At 42.8% G+C, this 25486-nt stretch overlaps 1 protein-coding gene across 2 annotated transcripts in view; it reads right to left on the bottom strand.

The window, feature by feature from the left end:
• The window catches only part of LOC135550702 (cytospin-B-like), a 151246-nt gene that overhangs the window by 70909 nt on the left and 54851 nt on the right, over window positions 1-25486 (bottom strand). For both annotated transcript variants that reach the window (XM_064981743.1, XM_064981744.1), the window contains 2 exons: window positions 7562-9108; window positions 908-1115 (listed from right to left, as the gene is read on the bottom strand). In XM_064981743.1, coding sequence (XP_064837815.1) covers window positions 908-1115; window positions 7562-9108 — 1755 coding nt within the window. The remainder of the gene's footprint in view (window positions 1-907; window positions 1116-7561; window positions 9109-25486) is intronic.

The raw sequence follows: 25486 nt of genomic DNA, 5'->3' as shown, positions 1-25486 counted from the left end.
GAGTCAATTGTAGGTGTACCTGTGGATGTATTTCAAGGCCTACCTTCAAACTCAGTGCCTCTTTGCTTGACATCATGGGAAAATCAAAAGACCTCAGAAAATAAATTATAGACCTCCACAAGTCTGGTTCATTCTTGGAAGCAATTTCCAAGCGCCTGAAGGTACCACATTCATCTGTACAAACAATAGTACGCAAGTATAAACACCATGGGACCACGCAGCCATCATACCGCTCAGGACGCATCCTAGAGTTGAACAAACTCTGGTGCAAAAAGTGCAAATCAATCCCAGAACAACAGCAAAGGATCTTGTGAAGATGTTGGAGGAAACAGGTATAAAAGTATCTATATCCACAGTAAAACAAGTCCTATATCGACATAACCTGAAAGGCCTCTCAGCAAGGAAGAAGCCACGGCTCCAAAACCGTCATAAAAAAGTCAGACTACGGTTTGCATCTGCACATGGGGACAAAGATCGTACTTTTTTGAGAAATGTCCTCTGGTCTGATGAAACAAAAATAGAACTGTTTGGCCATAATGACCATCGTTATGTTTAGAAGAAAAAGGAGGAGGCTCCTAACTATTTTTTACTAGGATTAAATGTCAGGAATTGTGAAAAACTGAGTTTAAATGTATTTGGCTAAGGTGTATGTAAACTTCTGACTTCAACTTTATATCCATAACTCATACTTAATCCATGTGTCGCAAGCCTCACCACTGACCAAATAAAAGGACTCAAACAATGCATACCGCTACACATATTTAGTCCAGGTGTTGGCTTAATCTGAGCCAGGGAAATCGTCCCTATGTGCTTAGGAGTGCTGTGCTCCTATAACAAGTAAAAGTTAGGATGGAGGAGGTAGAGTAGTACAGTAGTAGACTGATGATATATACACTAGTGAACATACTCTCTAGGTCCAGGATGGTCTGGTTGGTGTGGAGGTGGACAGCCCTCTGCTGCTCCACCTGGTCCTCCAGCTCAAAAATGGTCTCCTTCAGGTCCTTGATCTGGCTGTCGGCCTGCCGACCCCCATTCTCTAGGGCACTGACCCGGCCACTCAGCTCCTCCTCCCGGCTCCCGGCTCGCTCTGCCACCTGCTGGCACTCAGCCTCCACCTGGGACATAGTAGGAGACCATCTGATTGGTTAGTCACATGTATAGCTGACATGTTTGGTTCGTTGGTCCATCAAGGGGCCCATTACTGTAAGCAGAGCCTTAGATCTATCTACATATGACTCTGTGACTGTACCTGCTAATACGCCCTTCTAGTCTGACGTAGTAAAAAAAGATGATAAAAGCTGTTGGACATCAGGCCTGTCAGTGTCTACAGAGACTCATTGACACAATAGCCTAGCAGGATCTCCTCCAAAGCCATTTTGATAGCCTACCCTACACTACAGTGTAACTGGCTGCTGGGTAAACAGGTGATGATGACTCATTGATTTTACAGTTAAGTGTCTAAAGCCCTTGTCTCCTGCTGCAGCTAATACACTTCCTGATACACTACAAACACATACTATTTTAACCCAAGACTGCCCTGACTGGATCACCCCAGTGTGGGCACTACTCGGCACAGAGTCCATTAGTGTGATGTTGTGATGTTGAAACCACTGCTCACTCAGGCTTTCTGAACCTACAAGCAGATGAAAACAATTTCATTGAACATCAGCTCATATGCTGGAGAGTGGTGAGGGAAAGTCCTGAACTATCACAAAGCTTCTCTTCACTAGCAATACAATATTTAATTTAAACCATCATGGCAGACGAGGTATTGTGTATAACTGTAGTCTGATATCTCAGAGGTTAAATTGTTCTTGGGGACCTTCAATGCTGCAGACATGTTTTGGTGTCCTTCCCCAGATCTGTGCCTCAACACAATCCTGTTTCGGAGCTCTACGGACAGTTCCTTTGACCTCATGGCTTGATTTTTCTCTGACATGCACTGTCAACTGTAGGACCTTATATACACAGTGCCTTTCCAAATCATTTCCCATCAATTGAATCTAGCACAAGTGGACTCCAATCAATATCTAGAAACATCTCAAGGATGATTAATAGAGAGAGGATGGCACTTGAGCTCAATTTTGAGTCTAATAGCAAAGGGTTTGAATACTTATGTGAATAAGATATTTCTGTTCCTTATTTTTAAAACATTTGCCAAAATTTCCAAAAAACTGTTTTCACTTTGTCATTATTGGGTATTGTGTGTAGATTGATGATGAACATTTTTTACTTAATCAATTTTAGAATAAGGCTGTAACATAACAAAATGTGGAAAAAGGAAGGGGTCTGAATACTTTCCGAACACACTGTATATCATCCAAACACCGACTTCGAGTGCATTATCACTTTTATACAACGGTTTACTAACATATTCATAACCACAAGAGCATTAGTAAGCTCTGGCACTGATGTTGGACGATTAGGCTTGGCTCGCAGTTGGCGTTCCAATTCATCCCAAAGGTGATTGATTTGGTGATGTCAGGGCCAGTCAAGATCTTCCACACCGATCTGTATGAACCTCACTTTGTGCACGGGGGCATTTTCTTTTTTTGTTATTGTTGTTTTTTGTGTACTTTATACCCCTTTTTATCCAATTTCATGATATCCAATTGGTAGTTACAGTCTTGTCCCATCGCTGCAACTCCTGTGCGAACTCGGGAGAGGCGAACGTCGGAAGCCATGCGTCCTCCCACGGGGGCATTGTCATGCTGAAACAGGAAAGGGCCTTCCCCAAACTGTTGCCACAAAGTTGGAAGCACAGAATTGTCTAGAATGTCATTGTATGCTGTAGTGTTAAGATTTCCCTTCACCTAACCTAATTTAACAACTATGTTTGGTCTTGTGGATGGGTGATGGGATTGCCCTGCTCTGTCTACCTTTTATATTCCTATGTGGCTCTGGTAGCCTTTGAGATTGACATTTGAATAGGCCGATTTAATTTGTAAATACTGAAACCTATTTGTTTTTCATTTGTTTGGTTTTGTCCTTATTCATCCTGTTGTTTATACCTTTGCTATTTAATGTTGTTTTTGTGTTTTCTCCCTATTGAACTGTACATATTTGCAAGCATTGTATCTTGAAACTGTAATTGTCTTAGGACAACAACAAAAAGAAGATTTCCCTTCACTGGAACTAAGGGGCCAAGCCTGAACCATGAAAAACAGCCCCAGAACATTATTCTTCCTCCACCAAACTTTACAGTTTGCACTATGCATTGGGGCAGGTAGTGTTTTCCTGGCATCCGCCAATCCCAGATCCATCCGTCGGACTGCCAGATGGAGAAGTGTGATTCATCACTCCAGAGAATGCATTTTCACTGCTGTAGAGTCTAATGGCGGCAAGCTTTACACCACTACAGCCAACGCTTGGCATAGCACATAGTGATCCTAGGCTTGTGTGCGGCTGCTCGGCCATGGAAACCCATTTCACGAAACTCCCGACTAACAGTTCGTGTGCTGACGTTGCTTCCAAAGGCAGTTTGGAAATTGGTAGTGAGAGTTGCAACTGAGGACAGAATATTTTTATGTGATAGGCGCTTCAGGACACTCTGGTCCCGTTCTGTGAGCTTGTGTGGTCTACAATTTAGTGATTGAGACGTTGTTGCTCCTAGACATTTCCACTAGACGTTTCTACGTTCCCACCAATTTGACAAACTGACTTGTTGGAAAGGTGTCATCCTATGACCAGTGCCACGTTGAAAGTCACTGAGCTCTTTAGTAAGGCCATTCTACTGACAATGTTTGTCTATGGAGTGGCATGGCTGTGTGCTCGTCAGCAACAGGTGTGGCTGAAATAGCCAAATCCACTCATTTGAAGGGGTGTCCACATACTTTTGCATATATAGTATATAGTCCCGACACAAATCTAAGGTTGCTACCCAAGCTGGCTGGACATTGGTTCTGTCTGTTTGGATGCCAGAGATGCGACACAGTCGTTAAGACTTTTTCCTCTGTACTAAACCCAGTCGTTTGTTCTAAATGTTCCATTGCCATACTGGCTGGCAAAACTCTTATCCCTTGCTTGCTAGGTAGCCAACTACGGCTAACTTCCAGTCATGTCAAACAGTGCAGCCAGAATAACAGCAGGCTAGCTGCGTTTGTGTTTGTTTAAGCTGTTTTCTAGTGACATTTATTTGGATACATCCATAATAACAAGCTAATGATGTGCATTTCACCTGGCATAGTAAATGTGCTCTCTGGTCAGGACATTGTTGTTCAGAGGAGATAGCCAAAAACACAGCTAATACAATCCCTTCAACTGATGCTGGTAAGACTGTAAACTAGCTGCATTTTGTTTAGTTTTACCTGTTTTCTATTGACATTTATTTGTATATATCAATAAAAACGATGCCAGCTGATTCATGATTTAGACTGGCAGAGAAAAGTTTTACGCCTGTCTGTCTCGTCCCGACTCCCGACATGTTCATTACTATGGGACAGCTGTAGATCAAATTTCAATATTTAAACGAAGTTGCAAATGTTGGAAAGACAGACAATAAGGTTTATACAAATCTCTGCTGTTGAAAACCAAATGCTAGTTTTAAAAGAAATGGGAAATAATGTCTAGATGCTTTTTATAGTGGAGATCAAGTTTATAAATTGCCTTGCTGGGCTGACGAGACAGTGGATTTGCGCAGTGAGATGGAACAGAGTGAATAGGCATTTCAACATTATAACTTTAGCCGGTGGTAACTTGTGGAATAGACAGCGGCTGGAATGCAGCATACTGTATATACAGTGCATTCAGACCCTTTGACTTTTTCCACATTTTGTTACAGCCTTATTCTAAAATGGATTTATCATTTGACACACAAAACCCAATATCGACAAAGCGACATTTTTGCAACTGTATTACAAATTAAAAACAGAAATACCTTATTTACATAAGTATTCAGACCCTTTGATATGAGACTCAAAATTGAACTCAGGGGCATCCTGTTCCCATGATCATCATTGAGATGTTTCTACATCTTGATTGGAGTCCACCTATGGTAAATTCAATTGATTGGACATGATTTGGAAATGCACACACCTGTCTATATAAGGTCCCACAGTTGCCAGTGCATGTCAGAGCAAAAACCAAGCCATGAGGTCGAAGGAATAATCTGCAGAGCTCCGAGACAGGATTGTGTCGAGGCACAAATCTGGGGAAGGGTACAAACACATTTCTGCAGCATTGAAGCTCCCCAAGAACACAGTGGCGTCCATCATTCTTAAATGGAAGAAGTTTGGAACCACCAAGACTCGTCCTAGAGCTGAACACCCGGCCAAACTGAGAAATCGGGGAGAAGGGCCTTGGTCAAGGAGGTGACCAAGAACCCGATGGTCATTCTGACAGCGCTCAAGAGTTCCTCTGTAGAGATGGGAGAACCTTCCAGAAGGAAAACCATCTCTGCAGCACTCCACCAATCAGGTCTTTATGATAGAGTGGCCAGATGGAAGCCACTCCTCAGTAAAAGGCACGACAGCCTGCTTGGAATTTGCCAAAAGGCACCTAGAGGACTCTCAGACCCTGAGAAACAAGATTCTCTGGTCTGATGAAACCTAGATTGAACTCTTTGGCCTGAATGCCAAGCATCACATCTGGAGGAAACCTGGCACCATCCCTACGGTGAAGCATGGTGGTGGTAGCATCATGCTGTGGGGATGTTTTCAGCGGCAGGGACTGGAAGACTAGTCAGGATCGAGGCAAAGATAAACGGAGAACGGAGAAAAGTACAGAGAGATCTCTGAGGAAAACCTGCTACAGAGCGCTCAGGACCTCAGACTGGGGCGAAGGTTCACCTTCCAACAGGACAACAACCCTAAGCACACAGCCAAGACAAAGCAGAAGTGGCTTCGGGACAAGTCTCTGAATGTCCTTGATTGGCTCGGTCAGAGCCCGGACTCTCTCTGGAGAAACCTGAAAATAGCTGTGTAGCGATGCTCCCCATCCAACCTGACAAGCGCTTGAGAGGATCTGCAGAGAAGAATGGGAGAAACTCCCCAAATACAGGTGTGCCAAGCTTGTAGTGTCATACCCAGGAAGACTCAAGGCTGTAATCGCCGCCAAAGTTGCTTCAACAAAGGGTCTGAATACTGATGTAAATGGGATATTTCAGTTCAGCAAAATATTCTAAAAACCTGTTTTTGCTTTGTCATTGTGGGGCATTGTGTGCAGATTGATGAGGGAAAAAGACAATTTAATATATTTCAGAATAAGGCTGTAACGTAACAAAATGTGGAAAACGTCAAGGGGTCTGAATACTTTCCGAATGCAATGTACAGGTAACTGTCAAAATAATGGAAAAACTTGAGTAAATGAGTGATACAAAGTATATTGAAAGCAGGTGCTTCCACACAGCTGTGTATCCTAAGTTCACGAAGCAATTAAAATCCCATCATGCTTAGGGTCATGTATAAAAATGCTGGGCAGGCCATTATTTTGGCAACCGTGGCTATGCCCCCATAGGATGATAATGCCCCCATCAACAGGGCACAAGTGGTTTGATGAGCATGAAAACTATATAAACCATATGCCATGGTCACTCAGTCACCAGATCTCAACCCAATTGAACACTCAAATTCTGGAGCGGTGCCTGAGACAGCGTTTTCCACAACTATCAACAAAACAAAACACCAAATGAGGGAATTTCTCACGAAAGAATGGTGTTTCATCCCTCCAATAGAGCTCCAGAAACGTGTAGAATCTATGCCAAGGTGCATTGAAGCTGTTCTGGCTCGTGGTGGTACAAAACCCTATTAAGACACTATGTTGGTGTTTCCTTTATTTTGGCAGTTACCTGTACATACTGTAAAACCGTTGTCACCAACTGGTCGATCGTAATCTCCAAGCCATTCCTAGTCGATCACCAAAAATTTCTGTAAAAAACCCAGCGATAAAGACTTGCGATCCTAACTTGTTTTGCGCTGTTGACGGTAGGTGCACTCGATCCAGAAGCCCTACCGCCAGGAAGGCAAAGTGTTCCCGGCAGGCCCAAAGAGCAAATCAAGTGCACTTACAGTATAGGCCTACCACTGGCCAATCAGATAGCCAAGATCCATGTCTGCAGTTTCCTTGCGCCATAGACTGTAGAAATAGGCCTCGAACACACAGCAAAGTTGATAATGTGAGATTTCAAGACTTTAAAACCAAGACTAGAGAGAGACTCAAGGAATACAGCAAAGAGCTGATGTTTTTATGAGTAAATTCATGTTTAAGTTGTTATTCAGCACTGTCTTTGTTCAAAGGTTTTATAAGCCATAAAATGCATATTTGATAAGCTTGCGTTGTTATTATTTGTGGCTTGTGTCATCAAAAAAAAATATAATCTGAGCGGTAGATCTCGGCTTGCATTTTGACTCAGAAAGTGATCTTGACTCAGAAAAGGTTGGTGACCACTGCTGTAGAATAATAAACCACAAGATCCATAAATTACAGCCTACACTGAAGAAGTTAAAAGGACGATTTAGGGCTACACACTGCCAGAGGATAAGTTGTAGCTTGGTATCCCACCCACCTTGGTGAGCAATAAAGTTTCTACTCTATTCTATTCTATATGGCTTGGTGTCCCACCCACCTTGGACAGCAGTCCCTGGGCGTGTTCAGTGTCGGTCTGGGCCTGTAGCAGCTCCTGCCGTAGCCCTGTTACCTCCCCCTCCAGTCTGTCTCTCTCAGCGTGGGCCACCTTCAGCAGCCTCTGCAGCTCTGTGCTGTCCCCAGCACTCTGCATGGCCTTCAGTTCCCCAACCTTCTGCCTCTCTATGTCCACCTGGGCTTTGAGCCGTCCGTTCTTCACCCTCAGGGCGTCCGCTGCTGCCTTGTGTTCCTCAGCCGCCCGTGTCATCTCACCCCCGGCCTCCTCCTCCCTCTCCACCCGGCACTGTAGGCCGTCCCTCTCTTCTCTGAGGGACCTCACCTGCCCCTGGGCCTCCTGGTGCTCCTGCTCCAGGGCCCTCAAGCTCCCCGTCAGCTGCTGCTGGATGTCCACCAGCTTTTCCCTCTCGAATCGAGAGCTCTGCACCAGGTCAGTGTAGCGCTGCTCCAGTTCCACTGCCCGGTCCTCGTCCCCGCTCTGGGCCTGGGTTGCCACCTGCAGCCTCCCGGCCAGGGCCTCGTTCTTCTGGGCCAGCAGCTCCACCCTCTCCCTCTGCTGCTGCAGCGACGTCTGTAGGAGGCCCTTCTCCTGGGCCAATCGCTCGTTCTCAGCCGTCAGCTCCTGGACCACCTGCTGCTGATCGGCCAGCTCCTGTAGTGTGGCCTGGAGCTCCTCTGCCGTGCTGTGCTGACTCTCCTCCATCTTCTGGATCTGCTCTGTCAGCCTCTCCACTGAGGGGTCGCGACCCTGACCCTTCCCCACACCTACAACCCCTACACCACCACAGCCCCCATCACTGCTGCTCACTGAGTCAGACCGCGACGGGATCTTCTCAAACTCTGAGGAGTCAGGCGAGGGCGAGCCTTTGGTGATGTCACTGCTGGAGGAGACTGAGGTTTTGAGTGGGCTGGGTATGGCTGACTCGGCTGGGGGAGTGGTGTTGTGGTCTAAAGAGAGGCCATTGATGGAGGGCTTGGAGGGGCTGGTGGTGGTGGTAGTGTTGTTGGACAGAGGAGAGGCAGGCGAGGACTCCAGGGAGAAAAGCTTCTCCTTCAGGACCTGGTTCTCCTCCCTCAGAGCCGCCAGCTCCCTCTGGAACTTCCCGTTCTTCTCCCTCAGCTCTCCAACCAGGGCCTGGGCGTCTGTAACCTGCTGGGTTGGGCTTTGGCCCTGCTCGGGGGTGTTGTGAGGCGAGGACGACGAGGCTTTCCCCCGGCAGCGCTGCAGCTCCATCCTCAGCTTGCTGATCTCAAACTCCTTCGCCTTGGCTTCAGCCAGCAGCTCCTTAATCTGGCACTCCAGGAAGCCTCTCTCAGAGCCCTCAGCGTCTATCTTGGGCTTTGTGGTGGTGGAGCCGCGCTGGTGCTTGGTTGCTAGGGTGGCCAGGCTGGAGGTGCTTGCGCTGGGAACCATCTTCTTGTTCGTGGAGGTCCTCAACTGGTCCCTCAGCGACACACGGTCTCTGGTCATGGTGGGGGGGATCTCCCTGGGGGCAGGGATTCCAGACTTCTTAGATCCTGATTGAACACCTGGAAAATATAATCAAAACACACATTCAGTCTTCTGCTTTCTTTCTTCTTATTTTTTATGAAAATCCACTAGTAAAAGTGGTAATGCATTTGATTAATGTCTGTAATGTCCTCACGATTCAATAGAAACAATTTCACACTCAGATTGAAGCTCAGTTGTGATGCAGTGTTAATATGATGCTGTGATTGTCATCATCAGGGGTCAATCATTCAACCCTATTCATAGATCCCTTTTTTATTGTGATGGCTGGTTGGTAGACACTGTGTCTGCGTAAAAATAAAAATAAAAAATTGAAACACAGGGCTTTCCGTTGAAACACATTTCAGTGGATCCACAGGGCTTGACTGGCTCGCTCTCTCTCGCTCTCTCTCTCTCTCTCTCTCTGATTCATCTCCTGCGTGAGCAGGACGCTGTCTGAAAGGCTTTTATTGTTTGTTTTGAAATAATCAGCAAACAGCAACACAGACACAGGGGGGTTCTTGTTACCAGGGATGACAATGGTCTGGGGCACGTGGAACATTCCAGCACAAAGCAGACCATCAGTGGACAGACACAAAGAGAGCGCTGTGTTGGTGACACTACACTGACTTCTATCAACCCCAGAGGGCACAGACTACTGCACAGCCTGGGCAAGAAGAGATAAAGTAGGCTACTGCATAACACCATAAACAACACACACACACACACACACACACACACACACACACACACACACACACACACACACACACACACACACACACACACACACACACACACACACACACACGGAACCTTTCAAGATACACTGGCAAGTTGGCTCACATCCACACCTACAAACACACACACACACTCACAAACAAAGGGTCTCGGAATGGAAATCCTACACCCCTCTGGGCTCTTAAAGCACTTCTCCATTGATGGCCACTTTGCAGGGTGTGCCTGCCAAGCCTCAGACAATCTCAGGGGCACAGCGTGGATTAGCATTCCTAAAGTAGGGCTTTGTGGATAAAGAGTTGCTGATGAGGCCGGAAACATAACTTACTTTATCAGCACTCAAATATGCTTCTTCTATATAAAACAAGGAGCTCAGAACTCAGTTTCCATTCAATATTTTTTTGATAATATAATCATAAATTAAAATGCCACATTTATATATATAGCAAGGCCATTAGGATGCTTTCTTTTAATAATAACACTATCGTAAATTCTTATATTCGCGAAAAATCACAATAAAACGCCAAATAGTTCCGGTAAAACATTAAAAAGCTATAAAAATACCAGGTCAGATTGGCTGGCACACAGAGTGACTGCAGATAGTATGGTTTGGCCTTCAGACAAACTGTGCTTAAAAATAAGAACCTAAATACTCAGCATGAGTGAGAGCAAGCAAAAGCCAGTCATTTAAATTCCCATTAATCACCTTCGCATTGGTTCTCTATCAGTCAGGTCAAGTGAACTCCAGTGAAATTCCCACTAGACGAGCCTGCCAAGATCCCAGGCTGCCATGAAAAATCTATAATCACTCACTTCTCATACATTTTACAGTGGATGCCTCCGTTACAGAAAAAATGAGGCCATACACTCCTAAATTATGTATTATCACATGGAAGATTTTAACACCTACTTGTATATGAACAAAGACAGTGATGAAATGAAAGGTTAAAAATGACTTATCATAATGCATTACAGATTGACATATTAAGATGTTTGGGGGTGCATGTACTTTATGTACAAACCGAAACAGACAGACAGAACGTGACAAAGACAGCATATACAGTAGGTCACACCTATAGGTCATATGGGACATATTCATGTAAATTCTCTTATTCTCATTACTTATAGGGGAAGAAAAGCAAAGGGAGACAGAGGGAAAGAAATAAAGGGAGAGAGAAATAGAAGGAGAGAGAAATGAGAGAGAGGCGGATGTGTTTAAGCGCAATCCGTTTTCATTATTAAGATGACTAATGTTTGGAGTTGAAGTGAGATTCTGGGACATCTCCCATTCACAGCCCCCACATACATTCAAATGATCCTTCCCAGTCCAACTGAATAAAACCCATATGGACTGTATGAAATGACGTTCCTCGTTTAAGTAGTCACCTCCCTTTTACCATGACTTCACTACAGCTTGTCCCTGCGCACATAGCCATGACATAAATCTGTGTGTGAAACGAGCCAACTAATACGTGAACAGTTCCAGTACACTATAATACAATACCGCAAAAGGGAGGCTGGCTGGAACAGTGACACTGGAACACAGACTGTCCAGACCTGGGTTCAAATAGTATTTAAAATTAGTTGTGCTTTATTGAGCTTCCCTGGCACTGTAGAGAAAACAAATACGAGTCTTTCAAATGTGGTCTTACTGTCCACATCTCATATAAAGATGTCTCACAATGGAACTCACTCTCTCTCAGGTTCAATGCATCAATAATTAATAATAATATAAAACAGTGATATTCAAAAAAGTTATTATAAAAATAAATAACAGAAATAACAACATTAAAATGGTTACTCTCTCTCTCAAATTCAAACTGCTTTATTGGCATGAAAATAATTGTGTCAATATTGCCAAAGCAATAATGTATACAATATACATTGTTATAAAATAATGAATAATAATATAAAATAGCGATGCCTTAAAAAGGCACAGAAGAAAGGCCTATTTGACAGTCTGATCATTCAAACCATGCATTTTTTTATTGATCAACAGCTTTTTCTCAACAAGACTTCTTTCATGATATTCATAGATCACAAAGTTATCCTCAGTGATGATAGCCACCATGTTTTTCAGAATTTAAAAGAAAGCACAAACAAGACAAGCTGTGAATGAATAGTCAAGAGAAACTATTTAAATCCCTCAGTTGGGACAAACGCTTCCTGACTCTAAAGTTATCTGGGTCTGACTTGCCAAGCCTTTGATAGACAATGAAAACTCCCCATTTTAGAGGCTATTGAAAGAGGGAAAGGGAGGGGGTGGAGGGAGAAACAGATGAGAGAGAACGGCAGAGAGGGGAGAGAGAGTGTAAGGTGGAGAGAGTGTAAAAGAGAGAGAGTGTAAGTGAGAGAGAGAGTGTAAAAGAGAAAGAGAGCACGAGTGAAAGTGAAACAAGGAGGGGGATGACTGCAGCGTTCCCTCAATCCTAATTTATCTTTGTCTTCCATGCCGTACGGCTCAACTCATGGTCCATTCACACACAGGCAGCTCTGGGATGAACTAAATCAGCCCCCTGTAGGGTGTCTGAGCTGGGGGGGGGGCGGGGGTTTGAATGCCTCTGAGAGATGCTCCCCCCACAGCCTCTGGAGACTGTCTCTCATTTATAGCAAAGTGTAAATAATGTGAAACACAAGCTTTGGAGAGAAAGAGAAATATCACTGCCAAGTAGAATGGGCTTTCTCTCATAAAGGGCCCCTTTATGTTGAGGAACAAGAGAAATTATAATACATAACATTTCGTAACAGAGAGGTTTTTGTGCTGAAAGCATGTCTTTTCTCATATGGTAAGAAATATAATTTCACAATAGTGAATTGAGAGCATGGTCAAATCATGTCGTTTTGGATGAGAAGCCATAGTAAGAGGGTTTAGATTGCAGATGGGCAAATAAAGCCGACAGTGGCAGCCAAGTTTAACAGGCCGGGCCAAAGTCATTAACCCAAACTTTAAACTTAAAACATTCATGTTTCTACACAAAGAAATTGGCTAGTGTTAATTAACTAGTGTTGATTTTTCAGTGTAACATTTCTAGTGTTGATTCAAGTGTTAAATTAACTCAGCAAAGAGTTTAATTAACAATCAGTGGTGTAAAAGAACACCAGTATTGGTGTTAATAACAAACGTTGAGCAAAAACCACGCCCATCATTAACATATTGCCCAGCATGCTCTATTGCAGGTTATTATTGTTTATATGCTTTAGGTAATGCTATATCTTAGTCTTCCCAACCCTGACAGTCATTCTGAATGCAGATTGCATGTGAATAAATTGATTGATTAGTTAATCTTATGCTACTCAAATTTAGATACAATTTTTCTAAACAAATTCAATTTGTTAGTTGGAATTATTGCACCCGTTACTGAAATGGTTGTTCCAGTTTAGATGCTTTAGGTTGCAGGTGAATAAATGTTTGTCCAAATGTTGGATATCCCTAGTGATTGGAAACTGAGGCTTTCTGAAGCCTATGGGACTTTCACCAAATTGTTCCTCAAAGCTTTAAACGCAATGCACATTAGTGACATCTGCTGGTCAATAAATAAATATCAGCATGTTTCAGAATCACCTTCATACGGCAAGTACATTTACACATACCGGAATGTGTCTGAGTGAGAAAGTGCTGCCAGCAATAGACAACATACAAACAGAATACAGACACAGACGTCATACAGAATATACAATATCAGAACTGTAAACATAAAACTGTTGGGTATAGGCTGATTACAGTGGGAATATATGTCTAAATATCTATATATTTGATGTTTATACAGACACTTTTCACCCCTGCATTCATCAAAACGTTGTGGCGCAATGGATAGGTGTGAATTTTTATAAACTAAAGTTGGGTTTGCATTCCACATCCTGCTTACCTTTTTTGAGTCCTGGTTCACAATTATTTTTCAAAAAATAAAGCTGCATCTGTGGTATTGTTTAAGATGCTGAAGACAAAATATTATGATAGGATAAACTAAACTAAACAAATTATTTGAACAACAATTTTACAATGTGCAGATAGTGGGGATTCACAGAAAGTTATTTTCCAAATTTAGCCAGGATTCGATTCTGCGCCTAAGGTATCTGATTGCTCCGTATTCCTCAACCCTACCTGCCGAGTTACCGTCCAGGTGCTATGTATTGAATAAAATCTAAATAAATTGGTAAATAAGGTGTCCAGTAGAAGTCGGTGGTTGAAAGCAACTAGGCTCAAAGTTAGAAATACAATGTAGCCAGTGTTTCAAAGGCTGAGTTTAGACAGGCAAGTCCATTTCTAATCTTTTTTTCAGAAATTAGTATTTTGACTAATCAGATCAGCTCTGAAAAAGATCTGATGTGAACAGATCTGATGTGATTGGCCAATTAGTGGGGACTATCATTTGTTCTTCAACAGGACAATGACCCAAAACACACCTCCAGGCTGTTTAAGTGGGAGTGCTGCATCAGATGACCTGGCCTCCACAATCACCGACCTCAACCCAATTGAGAAAGTTTGGGATGAGTTGGAACGCAGGGTTAAGGAAAAGCAGCCAACAGGTCCTCAGCATTGTGGGCTCCTTCACGACTGTTGGAAAAGCATTCCTCATGAGCTGGTTGAGAGAACAAAGAGTGTACAAATCTGTCATCAAGGCAAAGGGTGGCTACTTTAAAAATCTTAAATACTAAATATATTTTGATTTGTTTATAACTTTTTTGGTTACTACATGATTCCATATGTGCTATTTCATGGTGTTGATGTCTTCGCTATTATTCTACAATGTATAAATTGGAAAAATAAAGAAAAACCCTGGAATGAGTAGGTGTGTCCACATTTTTGACTGATACTGTATACAGTGCATTCGGAAAGTATTCAGACCCCTTGACTTTTTCCACATTTTGTTACGTTACAGCCTTGTTCTAAAATGTATTAAATTAATTGTTTTGCTCATCAATCTACACATAATACCCTGTAATGAAAGTGAAAACAGGTTTTTAGACATTTTTGCAAATGTATTACAAATAAAAAACAGAAATACCTATTTACACAAGTATTCAGACCCTTTGCTATTAGACTCGAAATTGAGCTCAGGTGCTTCCTGTTCCATTGATCATATTTGAGATGTTTCTAAATCTTGATTGGAGTCCACCTGTGTTAAATTCAATTGATTGGACATGATTTGGAAAGGCACACACCTGCCTATATAAGGTCTTACAATTGACAGTGCATGTCAGAGCAAAATCCAAGCCATGAGGTTGAAGGAATTGTCCGTAGAGCTCCGAGATAGGAATGTGTCGAGGCACAGATCTGGGGAAGGGTACCAAAACATTTCTGAAGCATTGAAGATCCCCAAGAACACAGTGGCGTCCATCATTCTTAAATGGAAGAAGTTTGGAACCACCAAGACTCTTCTTAGAGCTGAATGCCCGGACAAACTGAGAAATCAGGGGGAAGGGCCTTGATCAGAGAGATGACCAAGAACCCGATGGTAACTGACAGAGCTCCTCTGTGGAGAGGGGAACACTTTCCAGAAGGGCAACCATCTCTGCAGCACTCCACCAATCAGGCCTTTATGATAGAGTGGCCAGATGGAAGCCACACCTCAGTAAAAGGCACATGAAAGCCCACTGGGAGTTTGCCAAAAGGTACCTAAAGGACTCTCAGACCATGAGAAACAAGATTCTCTGGTCTGATGAAACCAAGATTGCACTCTTTGGCCTGAATGCCAATGATCACGTCTGGAGAAAACCTGGCACCATCCCTACGGTGAAGCATGGTGGTAGCATCATGCTGTGGGGATGTTTTTCATCGGCAGGGACTGGGAGACTAGTCAGAATCGGAAAGATGAACTGAGCAAAGTACAGAGACATCCTTGATGAAAACCTACAGAGAGCTCAGGACCTCGGACTGGGGCGAAGGTTCACCTTCCAAGAGGACAAAGACCCTAAGCAGACAGCAAAGACAATGCAGGAGTGGCTTCAGGACAAGTCTCTGAATGTCCTTGAGTGGCCCAGCCTGAGCCTGGTCTTGAACCCAATCGAACATCTCTAGAGACCTGAAAACAGATGTGCAGCGAAGCTCCCCATCCGACCTGACAAAGCTTGAGAGTATCTGCAGAGATGAATGGGAGAAACTCCCGAAATATAGTGTGCCAAGTTTGTAGCTTCATACCCAAGAAGATTTGAGGCTGTAATCGCTGATAACGGTGCTTCAACAAAGTACTGAGTAAAGGGTATGAATACTTTTGTAAATGTGATATTTCATGTTTCTAAAAACCAGTGTTTGTGTTGTCATTATGGGGTATTGTGTGTAGATTGATGAGGAAAAAATGTAACACATTTTAGAATAAGGCTGTAACAAAATGTAAGGGGTCTGAATACTTTCCGAATTAAATGCATAAAAAAATGTGGATCCATAATTCAATAATTACCAATAAAAACTAGAGATGTATAATTTACAATCATTGTTTGGGGAGGGGGAATCTTAATAGGTTCTTTCAAGATTCGATACTAGTGTGCTGCAATTTCAATATACTGTGGATTCCTCTGTTGTGTGGTTCTACGCCCTGAGCTATCTAGATAAAAACAATAACCTTTCAGCAGAGGTTTGTCGCTCTCTGTCCCGCAGTTCCGACACCCTTTAAGTTGGTTGAGTAATGTACAAATCTTTAAATGTCATCAATCAAGTGACATTTTTATTTTGACACAAGTATCGATACCTTTCTATTGGATCAGACTGCTAAGAAAATGTTTGATATATTTTCTATATATCCCCACTCTGGTTGGATTCCCCTGCCCCAAAATACAAATCACTTTGCAAGAAAGCATAATGTGACATGCAGGCCTGATGTAACCTGTAAACCATGAGTTTCAAATTGAATGAAAACATATTCGCTTAGGATCTCACTTGGTGATGGCCACAGGACCAAAAATGTGTCTCTGTCTCTGTCACTAACAAATACCGTCATGTGTTGTAACTCTATAATTAACTCGAAAGGCACACTGGGGAATATGCAAATAAGGCATTACACTAAGCAAAGTTTTAATTAAACACTCAAAAGTGTGGACCCATATAGACACTGGAATAGTGTTACATTTAACACTCTCAGAATTGATTCAACAGTGGAGAATTTGTGGTGTGCACCAGAAATCACATGTCCACACAGAGAAAACCTTGTTAGTAACCCCACTTTTGATCACCTTGAATCCTGCTGAAATGGCCTCCTGTAATTGCTTTGTTTACATTAAGTAATTGTTTGATTAATTAATAACACACAGTCAGTCTCCCGATAAACCGAGAGTACTCAGGTGTGAGTACTTCATCACAATAATGCACTCTGGTTCATAGCTATCTCTTTAATGAAGATTAGGTTTAAAATCACAGCAGGCCAAGGGACATGTGCCTGAGTGGCTTCTGGACACCATCCAGCATTACCAGCCAGCCAAGCCAGCAGCCAAGAAGTAACAGGATGCATTGTGAAGGGAAGGCAGCCCCTGGCCCAGCCAGTCTTTAATTTACAGCCACGGGGGGATAGGAGAAGGAGTGATAACAGATTAGTGTCTGGGGCTGGTCAGGCAGGTCAAGTGTCAGAACAACCGTTGGCATCTGAGATGACACAGTGACATAGTCAGTAGCTCACTGCAATCAGTGGATTATCTTTGAGAGGGAAAGAACCCCCCCCCCCGCCCATCTCATTTCCCCACCACACACACGCACGCAAACAAACAGACATACATGCGTCCACGCACACGTACCATTTCCACCCCCTGGAGTTCCAGGAAGTGCTGTCTAATGTTTTCCAGTCAGGTGGATGTTGGGGGTACAGAGCAGTCAGACAGAAACAATATCAGTCACTCTCTGCCTGTCTGGGGTTTCCTGTTGTACAGGCAGCAAATGGACAGGACATAGCCTGGTGGTCCCAGATCTGTTTATGCTGTCTTGCCAACTCAACACAGGAGTTGGCAAGACAGCACAAACAGATGTGTGACCAGGCTAGACAGGACATGGATGAGGAGTGAGTGGGTAGACTGGAGCTTATCTCTCAGACCCTGGGCTCACACAGGCATTCCACTCCTCTCGCTGGTGAGGAAGAGAGACACAGAGCGGGGTTTCCATGTGCGTCACTACTGTGACACAGCGAATGGAATGGTCAACCAGCATGGTCAGTCAGACAGGATGGAATAGCAAACTCAGTCAGTCAAGGACAGGGGAGGTAGATGTCCGTGCTGACTGGCACAGTACAGGTAACCCATCATCCAAACCCTCTTTCAAATAATACATTGAGCATTTGATTGAGCCTGTCTGGGGTGCCATAATATGGACAGGTTTGCATATTTGGGACTTATCCATTGTTTCCATATTGCCAGCAGCCAGACAAAAACCAGGTCTGTCATCATCACACAAACATCAGACAACAATTATCACCATCCTAACTCTTCTAGTAGAAATTAATACCACCGATCAGAAGTTAGCAAAGTCACCACTTAAAGAAACATAGAATCTGAAATGGTATTCTACTTATTATAGGCTATCTCTATTTGCAATACTATAGTAACTGGACAGATATTCCACTATGGTTCCTGAAAGTCAGATGATGGTTTAAATTCACACGGGCCAAAACTTCATCTCTTGGCTTCAGGTCCCAAAGAATGGACACATATTCCACAATAGTTCCTGAATATGAGTTCATGAAAGTAAAAGTTAGACAGAAGGTCTAGCCTAAATGCAGTTACACTGTGCATTTAGGTTCTACATCATTTCTTGGCCCCAAGGATCCAGGTCCCAAAGACTCAGGTCAGATTCAGGACATGACATTATAATGAGGACGACGTACAATATCATTAGAGAGCGGATCTGCAGATCACATCTGATTTAGAGCCCAGAATGTTCTACAATGTCACAAGATACATGTTATGGTCCTACTGTAGCAGCAGGGAATATAGTAAACAGACAATCATTATTTATGCAGGATTTCAATAAGCCCCCCATTTTCCATAGACGACAGTACACCACTAAAGCGGCACGTCAATGAAAAGGAATCTGTGGTGTAAAAAGTGGTGCAATTGCACTTGCTGGTGATCGGGGGGTGGTGTAAATCAGGGAATGATCTGGATACACAGACAGTTACTAGGACCATGGAGGGTAAGCAGCAGCAGCAGCAGCAGCACATAACGTTAGTGCTTTGCGAGTGTGCGCTTTGGGGCTGGTTTGGAAATAGTGTACAAAAGTATAGGGTCTTTGTCTGGCATTGTATGGGCTTTCCAGACTACTGAGTTTAGGAAATTATTGCATTGGGGAATTGACTGGATATATTATATCTGTAGCTGGGAAAAGTCCAGTATCTGATCCTCAAACCCAACAAACCTTTCCCTTGTTCTTTGTGATTATATCTTAATATCTTTACTCCTGTAGATCTTACACGCTGCCATCATGTCTATAGAGGGATTATTACCATAGTACCATAACCTTCCCACCAGAGATTTTGACCAGTAATAATAACCAATGGGCTCAGATCCCCACTCTTCATCTTCAGCAGTGATCCACCACATCCCTGCCAGACCATGGGCCGGACAGTTTGCTTTTCAAGAACCAAACAAGACTGAAAATATTTTACTATGATAGTAAAATCTGGCCACAATGCTGGCCTTCAGGAGTATATAGATAGTACAGTAGTTGTATAATATGTGCAGTACCTATAAGCTATAGCATAAAGTCCATACTGTATGTACAGTACAATCAACATTTTTGAGTTGAGTAACACATTCCTTTGAGAGAGCATTGGAGCCTTTTAAAGAGTTTCAGAGGCTTTTTCAATTCTGTTTGCCAGTCTGACAATATTTATGTGAACTAATTTGCTGAAAGAATGGAGGAAGGGAGACCGTTGGGCATGTCTGGCTGTGAGGGATAAGTAGTAGGGTCAGTGTGGAGAGACAGAGAGTGGATGGAATCGGCCACCACATTGGCTGAGATGATATTTCCCCTCTTGGGGCCGGCCAATAATCCTGCATATAAATAAGGAGAAATGCAGGGGAGAGGGAGGGCAGAATGGATGGGTTTTGGCTGGGCTAAATGGAGAATGTAAATTGCTCAATGGAGTGGAGGAAAATAAGTAGAGTTACCGTATGTACAGTATGTGATTAAAAAGCTGACTCACAGAGGGTGACATTTTGAGTTGTGATGGTTCGGAAATTCTCTGTATGCAGCACATAGAAAAACCATTACTTGATTACACAGACAAGGGGAGCTCTTGCTGTGCTGGAAACAAGTACAAAAACACCAAGAGCAGACTAGCAGCTGGGAAGGAAGGAGGAGTAGAGGTATAGATCCCTGGCTAGTATTCACAACAACCTCTACTGTAAGCAAAAGTGAAATAGCCCATACTCATGTATTCCTGTGTCCAAGTCATTATGGGTAGTGAGTGAGTCTACTGTCAGCAGGTGGCATATCATTCATCAAACACTGCTGAGAAGTGGAAACTTATCTTACCTGCAAGTCTGCACTGTCACTGTTGAAATGCGGCACCATGGAAATAGCATGATGTGCTTTGCTGGGGGGAGTTGGAAAGCAGTAGTAGAGTCATTTACAACATTTACATTCAATTACAAAGTTAAGGATGTTCCTTTTGAGGGTATAAACTGAACTAAATGTGCATGCTGCAGAACTCTGCTTTAGGAAGGTACACTTTCTACAAAGGCATACATTTGGTACTTCACATCAGAGGATGAGCACAGTAGATTAGATTTTTCTCTCCAGAAAGAGTTAAAGGGGACAGCTACAGTTACAGCTAAGACGGCTGGCTATCTGCTAAATCAAAAGTATTGACATCAGATGGTCATTTTTAGAAATCAAGCACTTTTAGCCAAGATACAGTCAGAGGACAACTAGTCAACGGTTCTTTCGGCTTCAACATCAATCTACAAATCAAAACATCTCAACCTTTCAATTTGATGCTCATGCCGGTCACACACATTCTCAGGCTCTGAAAACATCAGCCTTTCTCTATTTCAAATATAAACTAGAGGGGTTGACCTTTTATCCTTGACTTTTACATTTCTCTCATGATCCAAATACACATCCTACATGATTTTGGAAATTATTTGGATATTATTTTTCCTGGAACAATCCCTGGAATCCCTAATATATTTATGGGTTTTGGATTAAGCTGAGAATGGCAGAGAGATTTCCACACAGAGGACTTAGAAGGTATTATTGAGAAAAAGACTTGTTCACCTCCCTTCCCCACCCTTTCCCCAGACGACCAAAAGTCAAACTAATTACATTGTACAGTAGTGAGGATATCGGCATATGTTGCTAACAGGGGGTGTTTGAAATTAAATGTTTATCAAGAGATGAGACAAACAACTTAAAGGGGGGCTGAACTCACAAATTCCGCATGTGTTTTCCTGCTGCTTTTGTTAAGAAAAAATTAGATTTGCATCTTCTTGATTCGATGTGGGTATGTTATGATCTCTATATCGTACCATGGCAGTTATAGTTATTTTTCCCTCTTGAGTCACGGTAGCAACATTTCGCTCTCAAATGATCAATTATTGATCTACACTGAACAAAAATATAAATGCAACACGTAAGAAAAGTACATATTTTGTCAATTAAAAGAACATCAAATTGATCAGAAATGGAGCGTAGACATTGTTAATGTTGTAAATGGCTATTGTAGCTGGAAACGAATGATTTTTAAAAATGGAATATCGACATAGGGGTACAGAGGCCCATTATCAGCAACCATCACTCCTGTGTTCCAATGGCACGTAGTGTTAGCTAATCCAAGTTGATCATTTTAAAAGGCTAATTGATCATTAGAAAACACATTTGCAATTATGTTAGCACAGGTGAAAACTGTTGTTCTAATTAAAGAAGCAATACAACTGGCCTTCTTTAGACTAGTTGAGTATCTCGAGCATCAGCATTTGTGGGTTCGATTACAGGCTCAAAATGGCTAGAAACAAAGAACTTTCTTCTGAAACTCGTCAGTCTATTCTTGTTCTGAGAAATGAAGGCTATTCCATGCAAGCAATTGCCAAGAAACTGGAGGTATCATATAACGCTGTGTACTACTACCTTCACAGAACAGTGCAAACTGGCTCTAACCAGAATAGAAAGCGCACAACTGAGCAAGCGGACAAGTACATTACAGTGTCTAGTTTGAGAAACAGACACCTCACAAGTTCTCAACTGGCAGCTTCATTAAATAGTATCTGCAAAACACCAGTCTCAATGTCAACAGTGAAGAGGCGACTCCGGGATGCTGGCCTTCTAGGCAGAGTTGCAAAGAAAAAGCCATATCTCAGACTGGCCAATAAAAATAAATGATTAAGATGGGCAAAATAACACAGACACTGGACAGAGGAACTCCTAGAAGGCCAGGCCCTGTTATCCCAGTAATAATGCCTTACATTACACCTGGGTAGAAAACACTTCAATTTGCTCAACTACTGCCTCAACTTACCCAAAGGCAAACATTGTTGACTATATTAGCCCACACAGTTACAAGGATGCACTTTCAATACCCCGTATTGAATCTTATAGAGACCCCAACTGATGTATACAGATGCAGGATGTTAATTAATTAGTTAATTATTATCACTCGACCTCACTGCAATTGTCGCGACCTTGATTTGAGTTGGCTCACCACTTTTTCCATGTGGTTTCTTCTTTCACAGATTCCATGAAATGATGACCTCTTCCTAAATATTTGGTAAAATTATTCATCTTGTGTATGGTTTCCTGGAAACAAATGTGGCTCAACTTACCCCTTTGGCTCAACTTACCCCACTCTCCCCTACTGTGACAAATAAAATTTGATTTGATTTGGGTATGAGCCCATGTTTCATCACACAAACAGGACATTTAAACACACCTTGCTTTGCAAACACAGAACACATAGAATAGCTCTGTGTTTACAGTCCTGTACTGGCTGCTCCCTGGTAACTGCAGTGGTGGAAACTGGAAAGCCTCACTGGTGATACTTCCAGACCTGGGTTCAAAAACTATTTGAAATCTTTAAAAAAAGTGTTGTCCTGGAGCATCAGATGGGCAGGGTTTACAGATATTTGGAACTATTTTATTGATCCATTAAGCCAGGTAAGGTCAATCAAACACAGATAACGTACTTACAATTATTATGAATAGTATTTGAACACAGGTTTATCTGCTACCTCTGGATACAGCAACTCACCGAGCCTCCTCTTTTTGGCCTGTTTCCTGAATCCTGATGTTGGTCTGTCTCCAATGAGAATATTTATGTAATAAAATAGTGCTGTGGCTGCAGATTCCTCTTGTCTTTCTTTCCACATTCTTTGGTGTTTTGCTAATGCTCATCGTGTCATGGTCTGACTCTGCCCAGCTCTTGAGGAGTATCCACCAGGTGCAATGGATCTCAACAAAATCACAAACATTTCTGCAAACAAATTAGATATTGATGTCAAAAACAATGAACGTATTGTTTATTAATTAAGAGAGAGGCTTTCAGTTGTCAATGTCAACATGACATGTTGAGAATTATGCTACATCTAACATAGTGGCTGTAGTTTCTACAAGCCAGTACACTATGGTTGGGTTTGACACGACAGTGTAAAAAAGGGCAGGCCTATAATAGTCTAAGCACTTTCTATGGGTGAGTCAGCAAAACGGATGGACAGACAAACAGTACAGTAAATGTCATAATGAGAGGTATCCCTCCCAGTGAAAGGAGGAATGTGAGAGACAATGCCCTGATTGCCCTGCATGTATTAAAGCAGCCCAGCTGTCAGGGAGGTGTGGTGTGTGAATTCTGCTGACGGGGATGCACGCACGCACGCACACACAGCTTCACCCAAGAACCCAGCAGCACGTTGCCGCCCATCTGCAGGTGATTGCATCGCATAACCTGAACACTACATCACTCACTACCTCTCTCTCTCTCTCTCAGAATAGACTCTCTGTTTCGGTATGTATAACACATACAGTATTATACACAATGTGTACAAAACATGACCTACGCTGGCCAGGTGATTCCAGGTGAAAGCTATGATCCCTTATTGATGTCACTTGTTAGCATTGGAGTCAACATGGGCCAGCATCCCTGTGGAACGCTTTCAACACCTTGTAGAGTCCATTCCCAGGCGAATTGAGGCTGTTCTGAGGGCAAAAGGGGGTGCAACTCAATATTTTGTACACTCAGTGAGCATATAAAGGCAAAAGGGTAAATTATTTTCTATATTTCGCTCTTTTGTATAAACTATTGGATACAATTTAGCCTATATCAAAACAAGCATATCTGGAAAAAATACACAGCCAGAAAACTTCAAAGTACAACATCGATTCTTCCTTCTCCCTTCCATACTATACACTCTTCCTTAAAATACCAAATCTATCCAAGCCTCGCCCTCATAAACATAAGGAGCTATCCATCGTCTGCCAGCAGCCCCAGGAGCCCACCCAACCCACTCTGCTCTTGCTTTATACTTAGTGTATACTGAATGTGATAAGTCTACTATTGTGAAAGTGTCAGGTCAGGAACAGACGTTTATCAGAACAATAAGAACTGTACATGTACTTTCTCAGCAGACACACTGCAATTCCCTGAGAGACAAAGCCTGTGTTATCACAGTCTGATTAGTTTGGTTACATAGTGTTGTTTCGGATGAGGAATCTTTTCCTGTGGGTTGTTGTTGTGTGTCCTGAGAAAGTCTCTCCAGCACTGTGTGTAGTAGACTGTCTAGCCTATCGCTCTCCTTCACTGAAACTTCTGATGCCCAAGTGTGAGCAAAGACAACAAACAGTCATGTTGTTCCAGTGACCACCATTGTTATTGCTGCATTGATATCAGACAAAAACACTCCAGAACTATCAAACGCTTCTCTGCTTTCCCAACATTCTGGCAGCTTTTCCTGCATTACCACTACCTCCAAACATCCTGGCAATGCTGCATGGGCAAGAAACCCACAGGACCGTGCAAGCTCACTATCCTTTTTTGAGCATGAGAAACGCTCTAACCCTCTCTCTGACTCCCCTTCTCACCTCACTTGACAAACATCTTGCCAGTCGCCACAGTTCACCATGGACGGGGCTTTTATTCTGCCCCCAGACGGCTCTGGTTTACATGGATTCGGATCTGAAAGTGGGCCAGTATGGCTGAACACTGTTCTGTGAATAATAATAGCATGATTGATAAACATTACAGTAGACCGATTCAAATTATAATAAGGGTCTTTATGGGATCGAACAGAGCGTGTGTGTGTGTGTGTGTGTGTGTGTGTGTGTGTGTGTGTGTGTGTGTGTGTGTGTGTGTGTGTGTGTGTGTGTGTTTGTATACATACAGTATCAGTCAAAAGTTTGGACACACCTACTCATTCAAGTGTTCTTAATTTTTACTATTTTCTAAATTGTAGAATAATACTGAAGACATCAAAACTATGAAATCACATGGAATCATGTAGTAACCCAAAAAGTGTTAAACAAATCAATATATATTTTATAATTTAGATTCTTCAAAGTAGCCACCCTTTGCACACTCTTGGCTTTCTCTCAACCAGCTTCACCTGGAATGCTTTTCCAACAGTCTTGAAGGAGTTCCCACATATGCTGAGCACTTGTTGCTTTTCCTTGCCTTTTCTCCGGTCTGACTCATCCCAAACCATCTCAATTGGGTTGAAGTCAGGGGATTGTGATGCAGCACTCCATCACTCTCCTTCTTGGTCAAATAGCCCTTACAC

Source organism: Oncorhynchus masou, chromosome 12 (assembly GCF_036934945.1).
Source record: "Oncorhynchus masou masou isolate Uvic2021 chromosome 12, UVic_Omas_1.1, whole genome shotgun sequence".
Lineage (NCBI taxonomy): Eukaryota > Metazoa > Chordata > Actinopteri > Salmoniformes > Salmonidae > Oncorhynchus > Oncorhynchus masou.
Note: the sequence above shows the minus strand (reverse complement) of the source record. Positions and strands in the feature narration are given on the sequence as shown.